The following is a 12,637-nucleotide window of genomic DNA, read 5'->3' on the forward strand; positions in this document are numbered from 1 at the left end:
AGAGTATCACTGACTTACAGAGGTTGGAAGGGATCCCTGGAGATCATCCAGTCCAACCTCCTTGCTAAAGCAGCTTCCCTATAGTAAGTTACACAGAAAAGTATCCAGGGGGGTTCTCGAATATCTCCGGAGAAGGAGACTTCACAATCTCTCAGGGTAGATTGTTCCAGGGCAACGTCACTCTCACAGTAAGGAAAGTTTTTTCCCATGTTCATTTCAAACTTCCTGTCTTCCAATTTCTGCCCATTGGTCCTTGTTCTGTCACTGGGCACTACTAAAAAGAACATAGCCCCATCATCTTGACTCCCACACATTAGGTATTTATTAGCACTGATAAGATCCCCTCTCAATCTTCTCCAGACTGAATAGACTCAGATCTCTCAGCCTTTCCTCATAACAGAGATTCTTCAGGCCCCTCATCATCCTCGCGGCCCTCCACTGGACTCTCTAGAAGTTCTTGAGCTGAGGAGCCCAGAAGTGGATACAGTGCTGCTCAAAGAGATCTGCTTTGCTTTACTGAGTGAGAAAATTAATAGAATTAATTGGCCATGCCTGTTAACGCTATGTTAATGTTATATGCCTGAAACTGATTGACGTATGAAGGAATTAACACAGAAATTTCACATATTTATGAACATAAAATAATGATTTTTTTTCTACCAGAAGTAAAATATAATATAGCTTTGTTATGACAAGTTTGTGGACATTCACTCAGCCTGGCAAAATTCTGCTAGGTTGCTTCTTAAAACTGCAAATTGGCCAAAATATTAGCAAATATTAGCTGGTACAGGATCTCTCATTTCAGTTGAACTTATGTGAGTTCAGAGCATCTGAACAACTGTTCAGGTTTTTGGTAAATAGCAACAAGGTTTTAGTTAACTTGTTATTCCCTTTGTATATGTGTTGAAACTTGAAGATCCTCGTGGTCTTCTGCTCTTCCCTTTACAGACTTAGCACCTCCAAGCTGGAAAGGGACTTGCACAGAAGGAGCCACCACTGGTGCCGTGTTGCTGTCTCTCACCAAAAAGCACATGGATAACCACAAGGCTGCTGTTAAAGACCTCAGCCTCACTTTCCATAAAGGCCAAATAACAGCACTCTTGGGACCTAATGGAGCTGGTAAAACAACAGTTATGTAAGTCTGCCAGATAATGGTGCTATGTTCCCTTCTGGTCTCTGCTGTGCTTTCTTATCTCAAAACATTTGTTATCTCTTTCCTGCATTTGTTTTTTTTTATGCTATTTTTAAAATAAATGTTATCCTTCCATTTTTAAAGTCCTCTCATAACATGTGAAATGTAAAGGCAATATGTCTATGACAAAAGCAATGCAATGAATTATGTCCTCTGTGCCACTGATACCATGATGAAATTGTTCAGTAGCATGCTTGGGCATGCTTGGTTGTGGAGATGAGTACCTCTCATGAAAGTGTTCTTTTCTGGCATCCTGTGTGTATTCCAGTTACACAGAGTATGTGGAGCCTTAAGGGTTTTTATGTCTTACTCCTAGTTGTTGCAAGAGGCTTCCTGGCCAGAGGCTGAAATAAAATGAAAGACATCTGAATTAAGAAGTATGTGTATTTCTAAGTTTTTGATAATTCTGATCAACTTAAATAAAACCAGTGATGTAGGACAGGGAATCCATTAGCAATTACTCCTCAATGAGAATATACGTGTGGAAAAAGAAATAATGGACTGTTAAATTTGGCTGGGAAAAGTGACTCTGGAAGTGATTGAAGGGTTGTTGAGATCTTGAAGGGAAAACAAATAAGAGTCAAAAGCATTAGCAGTGTTCCTCTAATTGTTAAATTGCACTGATGTTGCTGCACTGATGTTAAGATGTGCCTCAGGAAATCATAGAATCATAGAATGGTTTGGTTTGGAAGGGATTTTTAAGATTATCTAGTTCCAACTCCTCTTCTATAGGCAGGGATACCTCCCTCTAGACCGGGGTGCTCGAAGACCCATCCAGCCTGGCCGTGAATGTTTTCAGGGAGGGGCATTCATAACCTCACTGGGCAATGCGTTCTTTTGTCTCACCACCCTTCCAGTAAAGATTTTCTTCCTGATATCTAGTCTAAATCTACCCTCTCACAGTTTAAAGTTTATTTCCCCTTCTCTTGTCTCTGTTTGCCCTTATATAAAGTTCCTCCCCAGCTTTCCTGTAGGCCACTGTCAGTTACTGGAAAGCCGTTATAAGGTCTTCCCGGAGCCTTCTCTTCAAGCTGAAGTGCCTCAGCTCTCTCAATCTGTCCTCGTGGGGGAAGTGCTCCAGCCCCCTGATAATCTTTGTGGCCCTCCTCTGGACCTGCTCCAACAGCTTCATGTCATTCTTGAATTGGGGGCTCCAGAACTGGATGGAGTACTCTAGGTAGGATCTCATGAGAGCAGAGTAGACGGGCGAAATCACCTCCCTTGACCTCCTGGTCACATTTCTTGTGATGCAACCCAGGATACAGTTGGCCTTCTGGGCTGCAGATGCACATTGCTGGCTCATGTTGAATCTCTCAAGAGTCAACACTCCCCAGTCCTTTTGCTCTAGGCTGCTCTCAAGGCGTTCTCCACCCGTATCCGTGCTAGAGATTGCCCTGACCCACATGCAGGACCTTGCACTTGGCCTTGTTGAACATCATGAGGTTGGCATGGGCCTACCTCTCAAGCCTGTCCAGGTCCCTCTGGGATGGCATCCCTTCCCTCTAGAATGTCAACTGCACCACTTAGCTTGGTGTCATCTGCCAGCTTGCTGAGGGTGCACTTGATTCCACTGTCCGTGTTGCCTACAAAAATGTTCAATAACACTGGTCCCAGTACTAATCCCTTACGAATGCCACCTGTGACTGGTCTTCACTTGGATGCTGAGCTGCTGACCACGACTCGAAGTGTGGCTGTCCAGCCAATTTCTTATCCAAATGAGTGGTCCATCCATCAAATCAATTTTTCACCAATTTGGTGACCAGGATGTCATGTGAGACAGTGTCAAATGCTTTGCACAAGTCCAGGTAGATGACACCAGTTGCTCTTCTTCTATCCACTAATGCTATACCTCCTTTATAAAAGGCCACCATGTTTGTCAGGCATGACTTACCCTTGGTTAAGTCATGTTGGTTACCACCAGCCACCTCATCTTTATTTTCCATGTGCCTTAGTAAGGCCTTCAGGAAGATCTGCTCCATGATCAGGAACAGAGGTGAGACTGACTGGCCAGTAGTTCCCTGGATCTTCTTTTTTTTTCTCCTTCTTGAAAATTGGAGTTATGTTTCCACTTTTCCAGTCAGTGGAAACTTCACCAAGACTGCCATGACCTTTCAAATATGATTGATAGTAGCTTGGCAGCTTCATCTGCCAGTTCCCTTAGAACACACGGATGGATCTCGTTGAATCCCATGGACTGGTATCCAAGTGTGAGATATGCTTATATGCTGATTTTCTTTTCTCTTCTTGCACCAGATCACTGTTGACTGGTCTGTACCCACCCAGCTCTGGTACCATTCTTATCAATGGAAAGGACATACGAACTGACCTGGCTGCCATCAGGACAGAGCTGGGTGTTTGTCCACAGTATGATGTTCTGTTCAACATACTAACAGTACGAGAGCATCTGCTCCTTTATGGATCAGTGAAGGCACCTCGCTGGACAAATGAACAGTTGAATCAGCAAGTCAGTGGGTAAGAGGTCTTTCCTTTGTTGTCAAGTAAATCAATCATCTATTGCAAAACACTTAAGCAGGAGTGCTAAAGCAAAATTGGAAAAAGAAGTAACTGGAAACTGCAAGATTGATTTCCATGAGTTTTTCTCACACTTTGCATTCTGAAATTGATTTTCTAGTTTCTAGCCTTTACTTGCATATATTTGTAGTGAAACTATCAATGTTTAAAAATCTCGTACACTGAACTATCAAATTACCATGTTTTGATTGGAGCGGAGATAGCCTGGTAGCAGTTGTAGTAGTTTCTGCCTCATGCTGTCTGCCTTACCTTCTTACTGTTGCTGGATAGGCAGATAGAAGCTAAACTAATGTTTTTACTCTGAGATTTCACTTAAGTATACACTGACTTCATTATTTTTTATTTCTCTTACATTTCTCTGAAAATTAGGAACAAAATGTATGGTCTTTTAATAGTTTGCTAGTGTAAATATTGCTTACCTTTTGATGTATGCTAGCCTTTGGGGAGAGCTGGGCATTTCCACATGTCAGGGGAAATGCCAAGCTGATGGAATTTTTCTTTAGACTACAATTAGGCATATGCATGTTGATTTGAGGCAAGGTGGCTTTCCTTTTTAATAGCTATTATAAAATCCTGTTAGTTTAAAATTTTGATCTGAAAGACTCTGGCAAGAGATGCTGCAATCTCTCTAGAAACAAAATAAACGATTCTCCAAAACAGCAAGGGAAAACCAAACGTAGTACTTAGTTAAAATTTATACAAATTAATATCCTTTATTTTATTGTACTTATTCTGCTGATATGTAATTTCAGCAGCAGCCTGTCATAGCAATGGCACATAAGCATGCTCAGGACTCTGCAGGCTTTGTCACTTAGATAAAAAAAAAAATAAGACAAAAAATAGCATAAAATACTTCATATAATAATAGGAAAAAAAAATTTTCATTAAAGAAATAAAAAGAAGGCAGCTTTTAAAGAGATTAACAATCATCAGTTTCCTGGATACATATCTGTAAAGCAACTACCAAAAAAATTATTAATCTGCATATTCATTCAAATGATTCAGTAGATTACGTTAGGGCCATTAAGCCTTTTATATCTTGTTTGCCAGGCTGAAAGTAACTGAAAGCTTTTTGGTCATTGACCAGATATTCAGTGTGATGAAAAGTAAGCCAGTGGTCTTTCAGTGCTGCCCTTACTGCATGCCCACACCTTGCTCAACTGCGAAACAGTTGAAGGGCCACACAGTGTGTGTGTGTAAGGCACTCCCCACTCCTTCATACAGGAACCTCTAAGCAGCTTGAAGTAGGTTACCCGATCTTCTACCTGGATATTTTTAATCTGTTTACTTCACAGAAGCATTTCTTAAATAACAACAACAACAACAATAATAATAAAGCAGTGTTACAAGAGGTAGTGTTACCCTATCGTTTACTTCAAATGTTCAAATGACTACAGGCATTTTTAAAGTTGATTACATAGTTGCAAAAACTGAAGCACTGTTTGAGTTGTGAAACCAACAATCTTTAGTCGTGGTTTAAGGCCCTATAATCTGGAGTTTGCTTAAATCAATAAGCAAACTAGTATTTATTCTGTTGAATTTAATTTCAACATTATTATTAACCTGCCCAGCATGTTACAGAATAGTTCAGCAGTGACAGGTATTATTGTTTGTTGGTAGAAAATAAAACTCTCTGTTTTCTACTAGTTTTTGTCACCAAACTCTAAAATCAGTCAGAGGTAGTGTATTGTTACCTTTCCTTTACAATCTTTTTGATCATTCTGCAGTGAGTGGACGTGAGATGACCTGAAAGCTTTTCCAAACTTGGTCAAGTGTCTATATTCCTTTTTCAGAGCTCTGGAAGATGTGGATTTATCCCAGCACCAGTACAAACATGTTGGAGCCCTTTCTGGGGGAATGAAAAGGAGACTGTCAGTTGCCATTTCCTTTATTGGAAACTCAAAGACTGTTGTTCTAGATGAGCCCACCAGTGGAGTAGATCCATGTTCCCGCCGTAGCATTTGGGATGTTATATTGAAGTACAAAGCTGGTACAAAGTTTAGATGCATTATTTGTTCCTTATTTTCCATTCTGCAATTCTGTTTCAATAAATTTAAACAGGAAAGTTTGAATATTAGTATTGCTATTTGGTAACTAAATACATTAATTTCAGAACTAACATTTAATCAATTCAGGAAACTTTAAAGCAGCTCAGTGAGACAACAAGAATTACCTCTTAACTCAGAGAAATATGCCTAATCCAGCAGGTTCATTTTAGTTTCTAGACCTTTCCTAGCATTTCCATTGTCTTTTGTTTGTTTGTTTGCTTCTCAAAGCTTTTTTTCCTAGATTTTATTTCCCATTTTGTACATGTCTGTATGTATAATGATGATTTTCTAATGATGATAGACTCATCAGTCAGTCTGCAACATTAACTTTTTAAGTGCCTTGAGGTGAAAAAAGGAATGTGGGAAGTCAAACTTTTCAGCAAGTGAACACTCAATTAGCTGTAATAAACCACAGTGAATAATCCATTGAAACAGACACTGCTGTTATGTGGTTTTAAGGAGTCCTTTAAGCTCCTATAGAGTAGCTTGAACTTATAGAGGCAGTATCAAGCCATTACATATAGTAAAAGGCAAAGATTGTTTAGACCTGTCTGAAGTACCTACTGAGTGTAAATCTTGAAAGAGGTTTTGTTTGTGCCTTGAGTTATGTTTCGAAGGGACCTGAAACACATTCTCTCAAGGTTAGAGTATCTTCCCAAAAAGCAGATTTATTTCTGTGGGAGCAAGGATTTGTAGATGTACTAATCTTTCTGATGCAGGTTGCACACTGATCTTTACTACTCACCATCTTGATGAGGCAGAGGTGCTCAGTGATCGAATTGCCATTCTGCAACAGGGCCAACTGAGGTGCTACGGTTCTCCTTCTTATCTGAGAGAAACATATGGCCAGGGACACAGTCTAACGCTCATAAAAAAGGTATACTGAAAATGTATTGTGCAAAACCTAATAGTGCCTGCCAAGTAATAGTTGGTTATATTCCAAGGATATTCTAGGCATATTCTTCCCCGCCAGGAAGTAATATATGAGAGAGAGACAGCAAAAAAGGTTTTAATAATTTTTCTTCTTATTTATTATTAGTATTTTACTTAGAAGAATACAGGGACATATTTGAAAATGGTGAATTTAAAGATTTAACTGAAATTTCAGTGTTCTTTATTCCTGTGAGGTAATCTTTGTGTCCCAGGTTAGATGATGCAGTTTCATCAGTGGAGTCTTTCTTATATGAATTCTACCATCAAGTTCTTTGCTTCTGCTAACAATTTTTGTGTGTGTGTGTGTATGATTGTTTTTTTTTTTATAGCCCTCTGCGTTTGAAATCCAGGATCCTAAGCATGTTGTCCGGGTCACATCATTTATACAGACTCACATTCCAGAAGCTTTCTTGAAAGAGAACAGTGGGACTGAACTAACCTATGTGATTCCAGAAAGGGCAGATAAGACATCTTTTAAAGGTCTTTTCCAGGCTTTAGATCAAAGCCTTCATCATTTACACGTTACTGGCTATGGCATTTCTGACACCACTTTGGAAGAGGTATTTCTAGTTTTCTTTGTAATGGCACTTTCTTTTTAGAGAATCTTGTGTTTACTTCTATTTGCCCTTGATTGTATCTGTCATATTTCACAACAGTTTCTTGTGATAAGTTTAAGAAAAACAAAAAACAAAAAACAAACAAAAAAAAACAACAGAAACAACAGACAAAAAAACCCCACATAATCTATACTTTGTATTTTTGCTGTTACTATTAAAATAAAAGGCCACTCCACTACAATGACTTTTGCCAAGAATCTGATGTGAATCCCAAAGAAATGTGTAAATCATAAAAAGTTTTTTCTGCATTTAAGATAGGAAAATTTGTGTCTGACTTGATCAAAACTGCTATTGTTGTCCTAAATGACTAGCATCTAAATGAACTTTGAACGTGTAAGATTTAAGGTTTGGTTCAGATAGCTCTGGGGAGAGGAAAAAAGTACGGAAAATACTTTTTGAATTGCAAAGATCTAAATCTTGGGACTTTGCATAACTGTGCTGGAAATCTCTAGGGAGTATTGTGTGTGTACTGGGGAGGGAGGGAAGAGAGAAAGAGACGAACACTTACGAATATATGCATTTATGTGCATATGTATGTGTATGCACACACTAAACAGAGCAGAGAAGGGGACTCTGCATGCTACTTCATCACTTTGGAATTTAGCTGTGTAACTAGTCGTACCAGTGAGAAGTTATGTTCCTTGGATTGTTTTTACCTGGACTAGAACTTTTAAACATCAAGATTATAGATCATTTTGAAAATAACACCTTTTTTTTACTTCAAGTGATGATAGGAGACTAACGTCAGTATTTTATGATACAAAGACTACACTACTTTTATTTGATGGTGCAATTCACTCAGCATCACTTTGTGAAACTGATTTCTCCTATGATTACCTGTAATGACTAGCTATATCTATAAGGACAGACAATGTTGGACAGTATTTCTAGCAGAAAATTGAATGATACGTTAGTTAAGAACCCCACTCCAGTAACAATATATGAAATACAGATGCCTATGAAGTGTTATCTTTTAATATACAGCAATAAATTCTGTATAGAAGTGCGTCTCATCTCCTTCCGTTTCATGGAAATGTATAAGATGTTATGTAGTGTTGTAGTCAGCTAGAACACAAAGTCTGCCAGATAAAATACTTTTCCCAGTTTTATGAAGATGAGGCTTCTGAAGGCCTGTCAAATGCTAGTTATGCATTGTATGGGAATTAATGGCCTTAGATGTTTGAAAGTGTCAACAGTTCTGAGTTCGATGTTAGTAGTTTAGAATCACTGCTTGTACATAATCTATGGGGAAAAATATAAAGAGAACCTTATTCATGTAAGTAAAACCTCAAATGTCAGTTGTTCAAGAAATTAATTGAACAGATTCACCACCAAGTGGAGCTGCTGTACCCTGAAGTGATCCATTGGAATTTCTCTTTAGGACTGTGTTCATATACTACAGACTTTCTAGCAGGTTTTATAAGCGTAAACATTTTGTTTTTAAACTGCAGTTCAGAGAACACTATGACAGCACGTGTATGTTTTTATTTTGAAGTGAAGCTCTATATTACCAAAGTTTTTTATAAACAGAAATAAAGAGCCTCCTTGCTGATTCTCTCACATATGAACACAGTAGGTTAGCTAATGTGGCAAGAATTTGCTGTGGCAAAGGACAAGGGGTGAAAAAAATATATATAATACAGGTTTACAAAGTGAAGTCTGTCCCTTCTCTGTGTAATTCTATGAGGCAAGTCAAAAACTATTTCAAAACCCTGTAATTTGCTTTCAAATTATATGAGGTGATTAACATGCTGTAAGTAAGAATAATATTTACTGCCAGCATTTATAGATTTTAAGGCAATGTGCATATTGACAAACTTTTTTGGTATATCCCTATGTCCCTTTGGGACATCCTAAGACTTTGCAGAATTTGTAAAGTAGATGTGAAGATGTCTCTAGAAGAATTGGAGACTTCTTTAGTTGTGCTTCATGTGCTATTCAGTTTTGAGCTTGCTTCTGCTTTTTTCTGTAGGGAAGGTTAAAATAAAAAGCTTTAAAGATGGTATTTGATATTGATGTATCATTCTTCAGTTTGAAGACTTAATGCATTAATTTAGGATGATTTCTGCCATCTCCGTATCTCATCATTAGTTGCTGCAACCTCCATGCTCCATTTTCTTCTCAAAAGCCTTTTTGCATTGGCAACTAAATGGATAGCACATAATAGTGCTATTTAGTCTATTCAAACAATTCAATCTGAAAACATAGCACTCCGACTTTAAAGGAACAAATGTGTTACAGTCTTTATTTTATCCTTTGTTTTCGTTCTTTCATTCACTCACCATTATTCTTCTTTAATGTGAGGGATACTTCCTCTTGCTAAAATCTTAGACTTCAAGGGAAACCTGTTTGCCATTCATTCTTCGAAAGAATTTTGAAGTTCTAGCAAAATAAGTTTCTGACGTTCAAATCTCTCTATTGCTTCGTTTTTTATTTAAAATCTTTTCCAACTCTGTTTTTGTGTACTTCATAATGTTTATAATCCAAAGATAGGAGAGAAAAGAGGGGGATAGAGGAGGAGATAGAAGGGGGTACATACTGAACTATGTATATGCTGAATGCTCTCTGGAGGATAATGATTAACTTGCTAGCAATTCTGAGTTTTCAAAGCTAACTCCTTTCTTGCTTAGCATTGAGGGGAGTACTAAATCACTGAAACTTTGCAAAATAAGATGTGTCAAAATATCTGTTATTGGAATTTCTTTAAAATGCACTTCATTGAAGTAATCAACTTGCCCCCAAAATTTCCCAAGAAAGGCTTTGACCTATTTTGGCCATGAAACAGTATATAGACTCTAATGGGATTCGGTTCTGTTTAGCGTGCTCTAACATCTAAGAACACAGTTACGTTAATCTATTTCAATGTGGTATTGCCACCTGTTCAGATTTTTTTTCCCTAGAGGGCAACACATCTTCTACACCTGCTCACAACCTGGTGGTTTGAAAGAAGCAGCCTGACTGGTAGCTGCTACTTGCCACTAATGCTATCCTCCTAAACAGCCAGCATTATCTCTATCCCCGGGAATGGCAGAGATGGTCCTACAGAATCAAGCATGCAGCCAGTTCTCAGGGCCAAATGCTGGAAGTGAGCCAGGCTACTCCCCTCTTATTTTAAAGGAGAAAATTTTATTTCCTGGAAAGCACAGGTTTTTTGTTGCTCTGAGCTATCAAATGGCTATCTTTGTCTGTATATGTAAGTTTCACAATCAGGAGTATTCCTGTTTGGCAAATGGCTGAGATCAGTGGCCAGATGTTGACTCAGGTCAACGTTCACACATAGTGAATGTCTCTAGGACTGCTTCTGCATCATTCTAATTAGGGAAAAATTGTAGCTCCAGAAGGCTATATTAATCATGAGCTGCCTGGAAGAAAATATGAGTATAATGGGAATAGAAAACATAGCAAAAGGAAAATTGGAATTTATTTAAGGTTAGTGTGGATTACAACTGTAGATTAGAAACTTCCAAGGAATACGGGGTATTGTTAGTACTGCTCAGGCACTGAAGAAAATTCAGCTGAGCTGAATTTTACAAAATGTACTCATTCCTCACGTGAAAAATGAATATTTTCTAAAAAGGAGATTTTCAGATTTGGGTATTTGAATGTTATCTGTGGTGGTTCTAGTATAGAACAATGTGTATGTAGTACTGTTCTCTGCTCAAGGATGTGCTCATAGGAGTCTGCATAAAGTATTGGGAAGATGTTAAATGCAACTTCCATGTTGATCTTAATCTCACATGCTTTTTATTTTTTTTTCCAGGGACTTTCTTCTGTCTTCTATATTACTTTTCCTTTTACCCTCACAAATTTGAGTACTCTTTTGCAAGTGTTTTTTTGTAAATAAACTGTAAACAGCAATTAACATTTCCCACTCAAAAATAGCTAAGATACACACAGGATTTATAGAATAAAAGAGCAAAAAAATAATGCTAAAATGCTAAAATATCAGAGTATAGTGTATGTATTAGCAAAATACAAAATACCAGCTGTGGGCTGGTTGTTTTTTTTTTTTTTTTTTTTTTTTTTGAGTGTATGGTAAAATCTTGTCTTAAAGTAATGTGTGATTACAGACAAACTTTTTCTTCTTTACCCTGGGAGAAATTTTGATGCTGATCTGAGTATGTGCAAGTGACAACCTGTAGATTATTTATTGTCCTAGCCATAGGGCAGCAGTTCTTGTGGTTTTAGCCTGTACAGTTTGCTTTGGTTTGCTTGATGGATTTGGTGTGCAAATGAGCTGCCTGCAAGCAGGCCCAAAGCAGCAAATTAGAATGTGGCTTTGGGCAGCCAGGATCTCCCTGCAGGATCTAACAGAGAAATGTCAGGAGGTATTTAATTTCTTCTATCCCTACAATTGCTAATGGCCAGAAACGTTCCCTGAAACTTGACAGGTAACAAATGCAATCAATAATGACAATTAAATAGCAGTTATATTGACTAAGAGAAACTTAGTTTATATAGCAGTCAGGGTTCAGCAAATCAAGAAATATATTTCCACAACAATAAAATGCTTCAAGTTGTTTGCTTTTTTTTTTTTTTTTTGTCTGTAGCACAAATTCCGTAGAAACAAGGAATTTTTTTTTTTTGTTATAGCTGGTATTGAGTTCTTTTGCAGAAAGAAGTAAACAGTTTCTTAATGATTTTGGAAAGTTTTAGTGTAGTTATAATTGGTATCTTGCAGTTCAACTCAAACAGAGAAGAGGAGGCTTTCATCAAGAGAAAGTAAATCTTGGTTGTAATTTTGCTGTTCAATTAGAGATGCTAACAGTAGCTGTACTTTCTGTTATTTATTTATTTTATCTGAATTTCCCAAGTCACTGTTTCAATTGCAGCTCAGATTAGGACATTTTTAATTTTATTTTTCATTTGAGTTTACAAGAAGTGGGCTGAGTATTAATAACTAAGTCACCATGAAAGCTGCTCTAGGCTTCAAGGCTGAGAAACTGAGAAATGAAACGCATCTCTATAAAATTCAAAGGACTTTATGTCTATTGAACTATGAAACAGGATTAAGCATGCTGTAGGGAGTGTAACACAAATCTGTTTAGCAAAGTGTATTTACTAGGTAATAGATCTCATTGTAAAATTGGTGTAATCTGTTTCTTTTAATGTTATCATTAGCTTCTTTATGATGTGTATTTCCCCACTTAAGATCAAACTCTTATTATTTTAGTCCAGTGAAGATTTTTAGATTGTTATGTTTATTAAAATAAAATAATTTTGGTGTTTCACACAATGTTTTTTTAGATAACAGGATTTTCATTAGATCAACAGATGAGCATTGTCTTCCAATCTGGAGTATGCATGCTAGTTGT

The 12,637-nt window shown here is 37.5% G+C and overlaps 1 protein-coding gene across 1 annotated transcript in view; it reads left to right on the plus strand.

Annotated features, from left to right (window-relative positions):
- The window catches only part of ABCA13 (ATP binding cassette subfamily A member 13), a 196,859-nt gene that overhangs the window by 72,854 nt on the left and 111,368 nt on the right, over window positions 1-12,637 (plus strand). Inside the window, exons 36-40 of the mRNA XM_085219910.1 lie at window positions 949-1,135; window positions 3,446-3,664; window positions 5,518-5,714; window positions 6,492-6,649; window positions 7,035-7,265. Coding sequence (XP_085076036.1) covers window positions 949-1,135; window positions 3,446-3,664; window positions 5,518-5,714; window positions 6,492-6,649; window positions 7,035-7,265 — 992 coding nt within the window. The remainder of the gene's footprint in view (window positions 1-948; window positions 1,136-3,445; window positions 3,665-5,517; window positions 5,715-6,491; window positions 6,650-7,034; window positions 7,266-12,637) is intronic.

Source organism: Meleagris gallopavo, chromosome 3 (assembly GCF_905368555.1).
Source record: "Meleagris gallopavo chromosome 3, MGAL_WU_HG_1.1, whole genome shotgun sequence".
Lineage (NCBI taxonomy): Eukaryota > Metazoa > Chordata > Aves > Galliformes > Phasianidae > Meleagris > Meleagris gallopavo.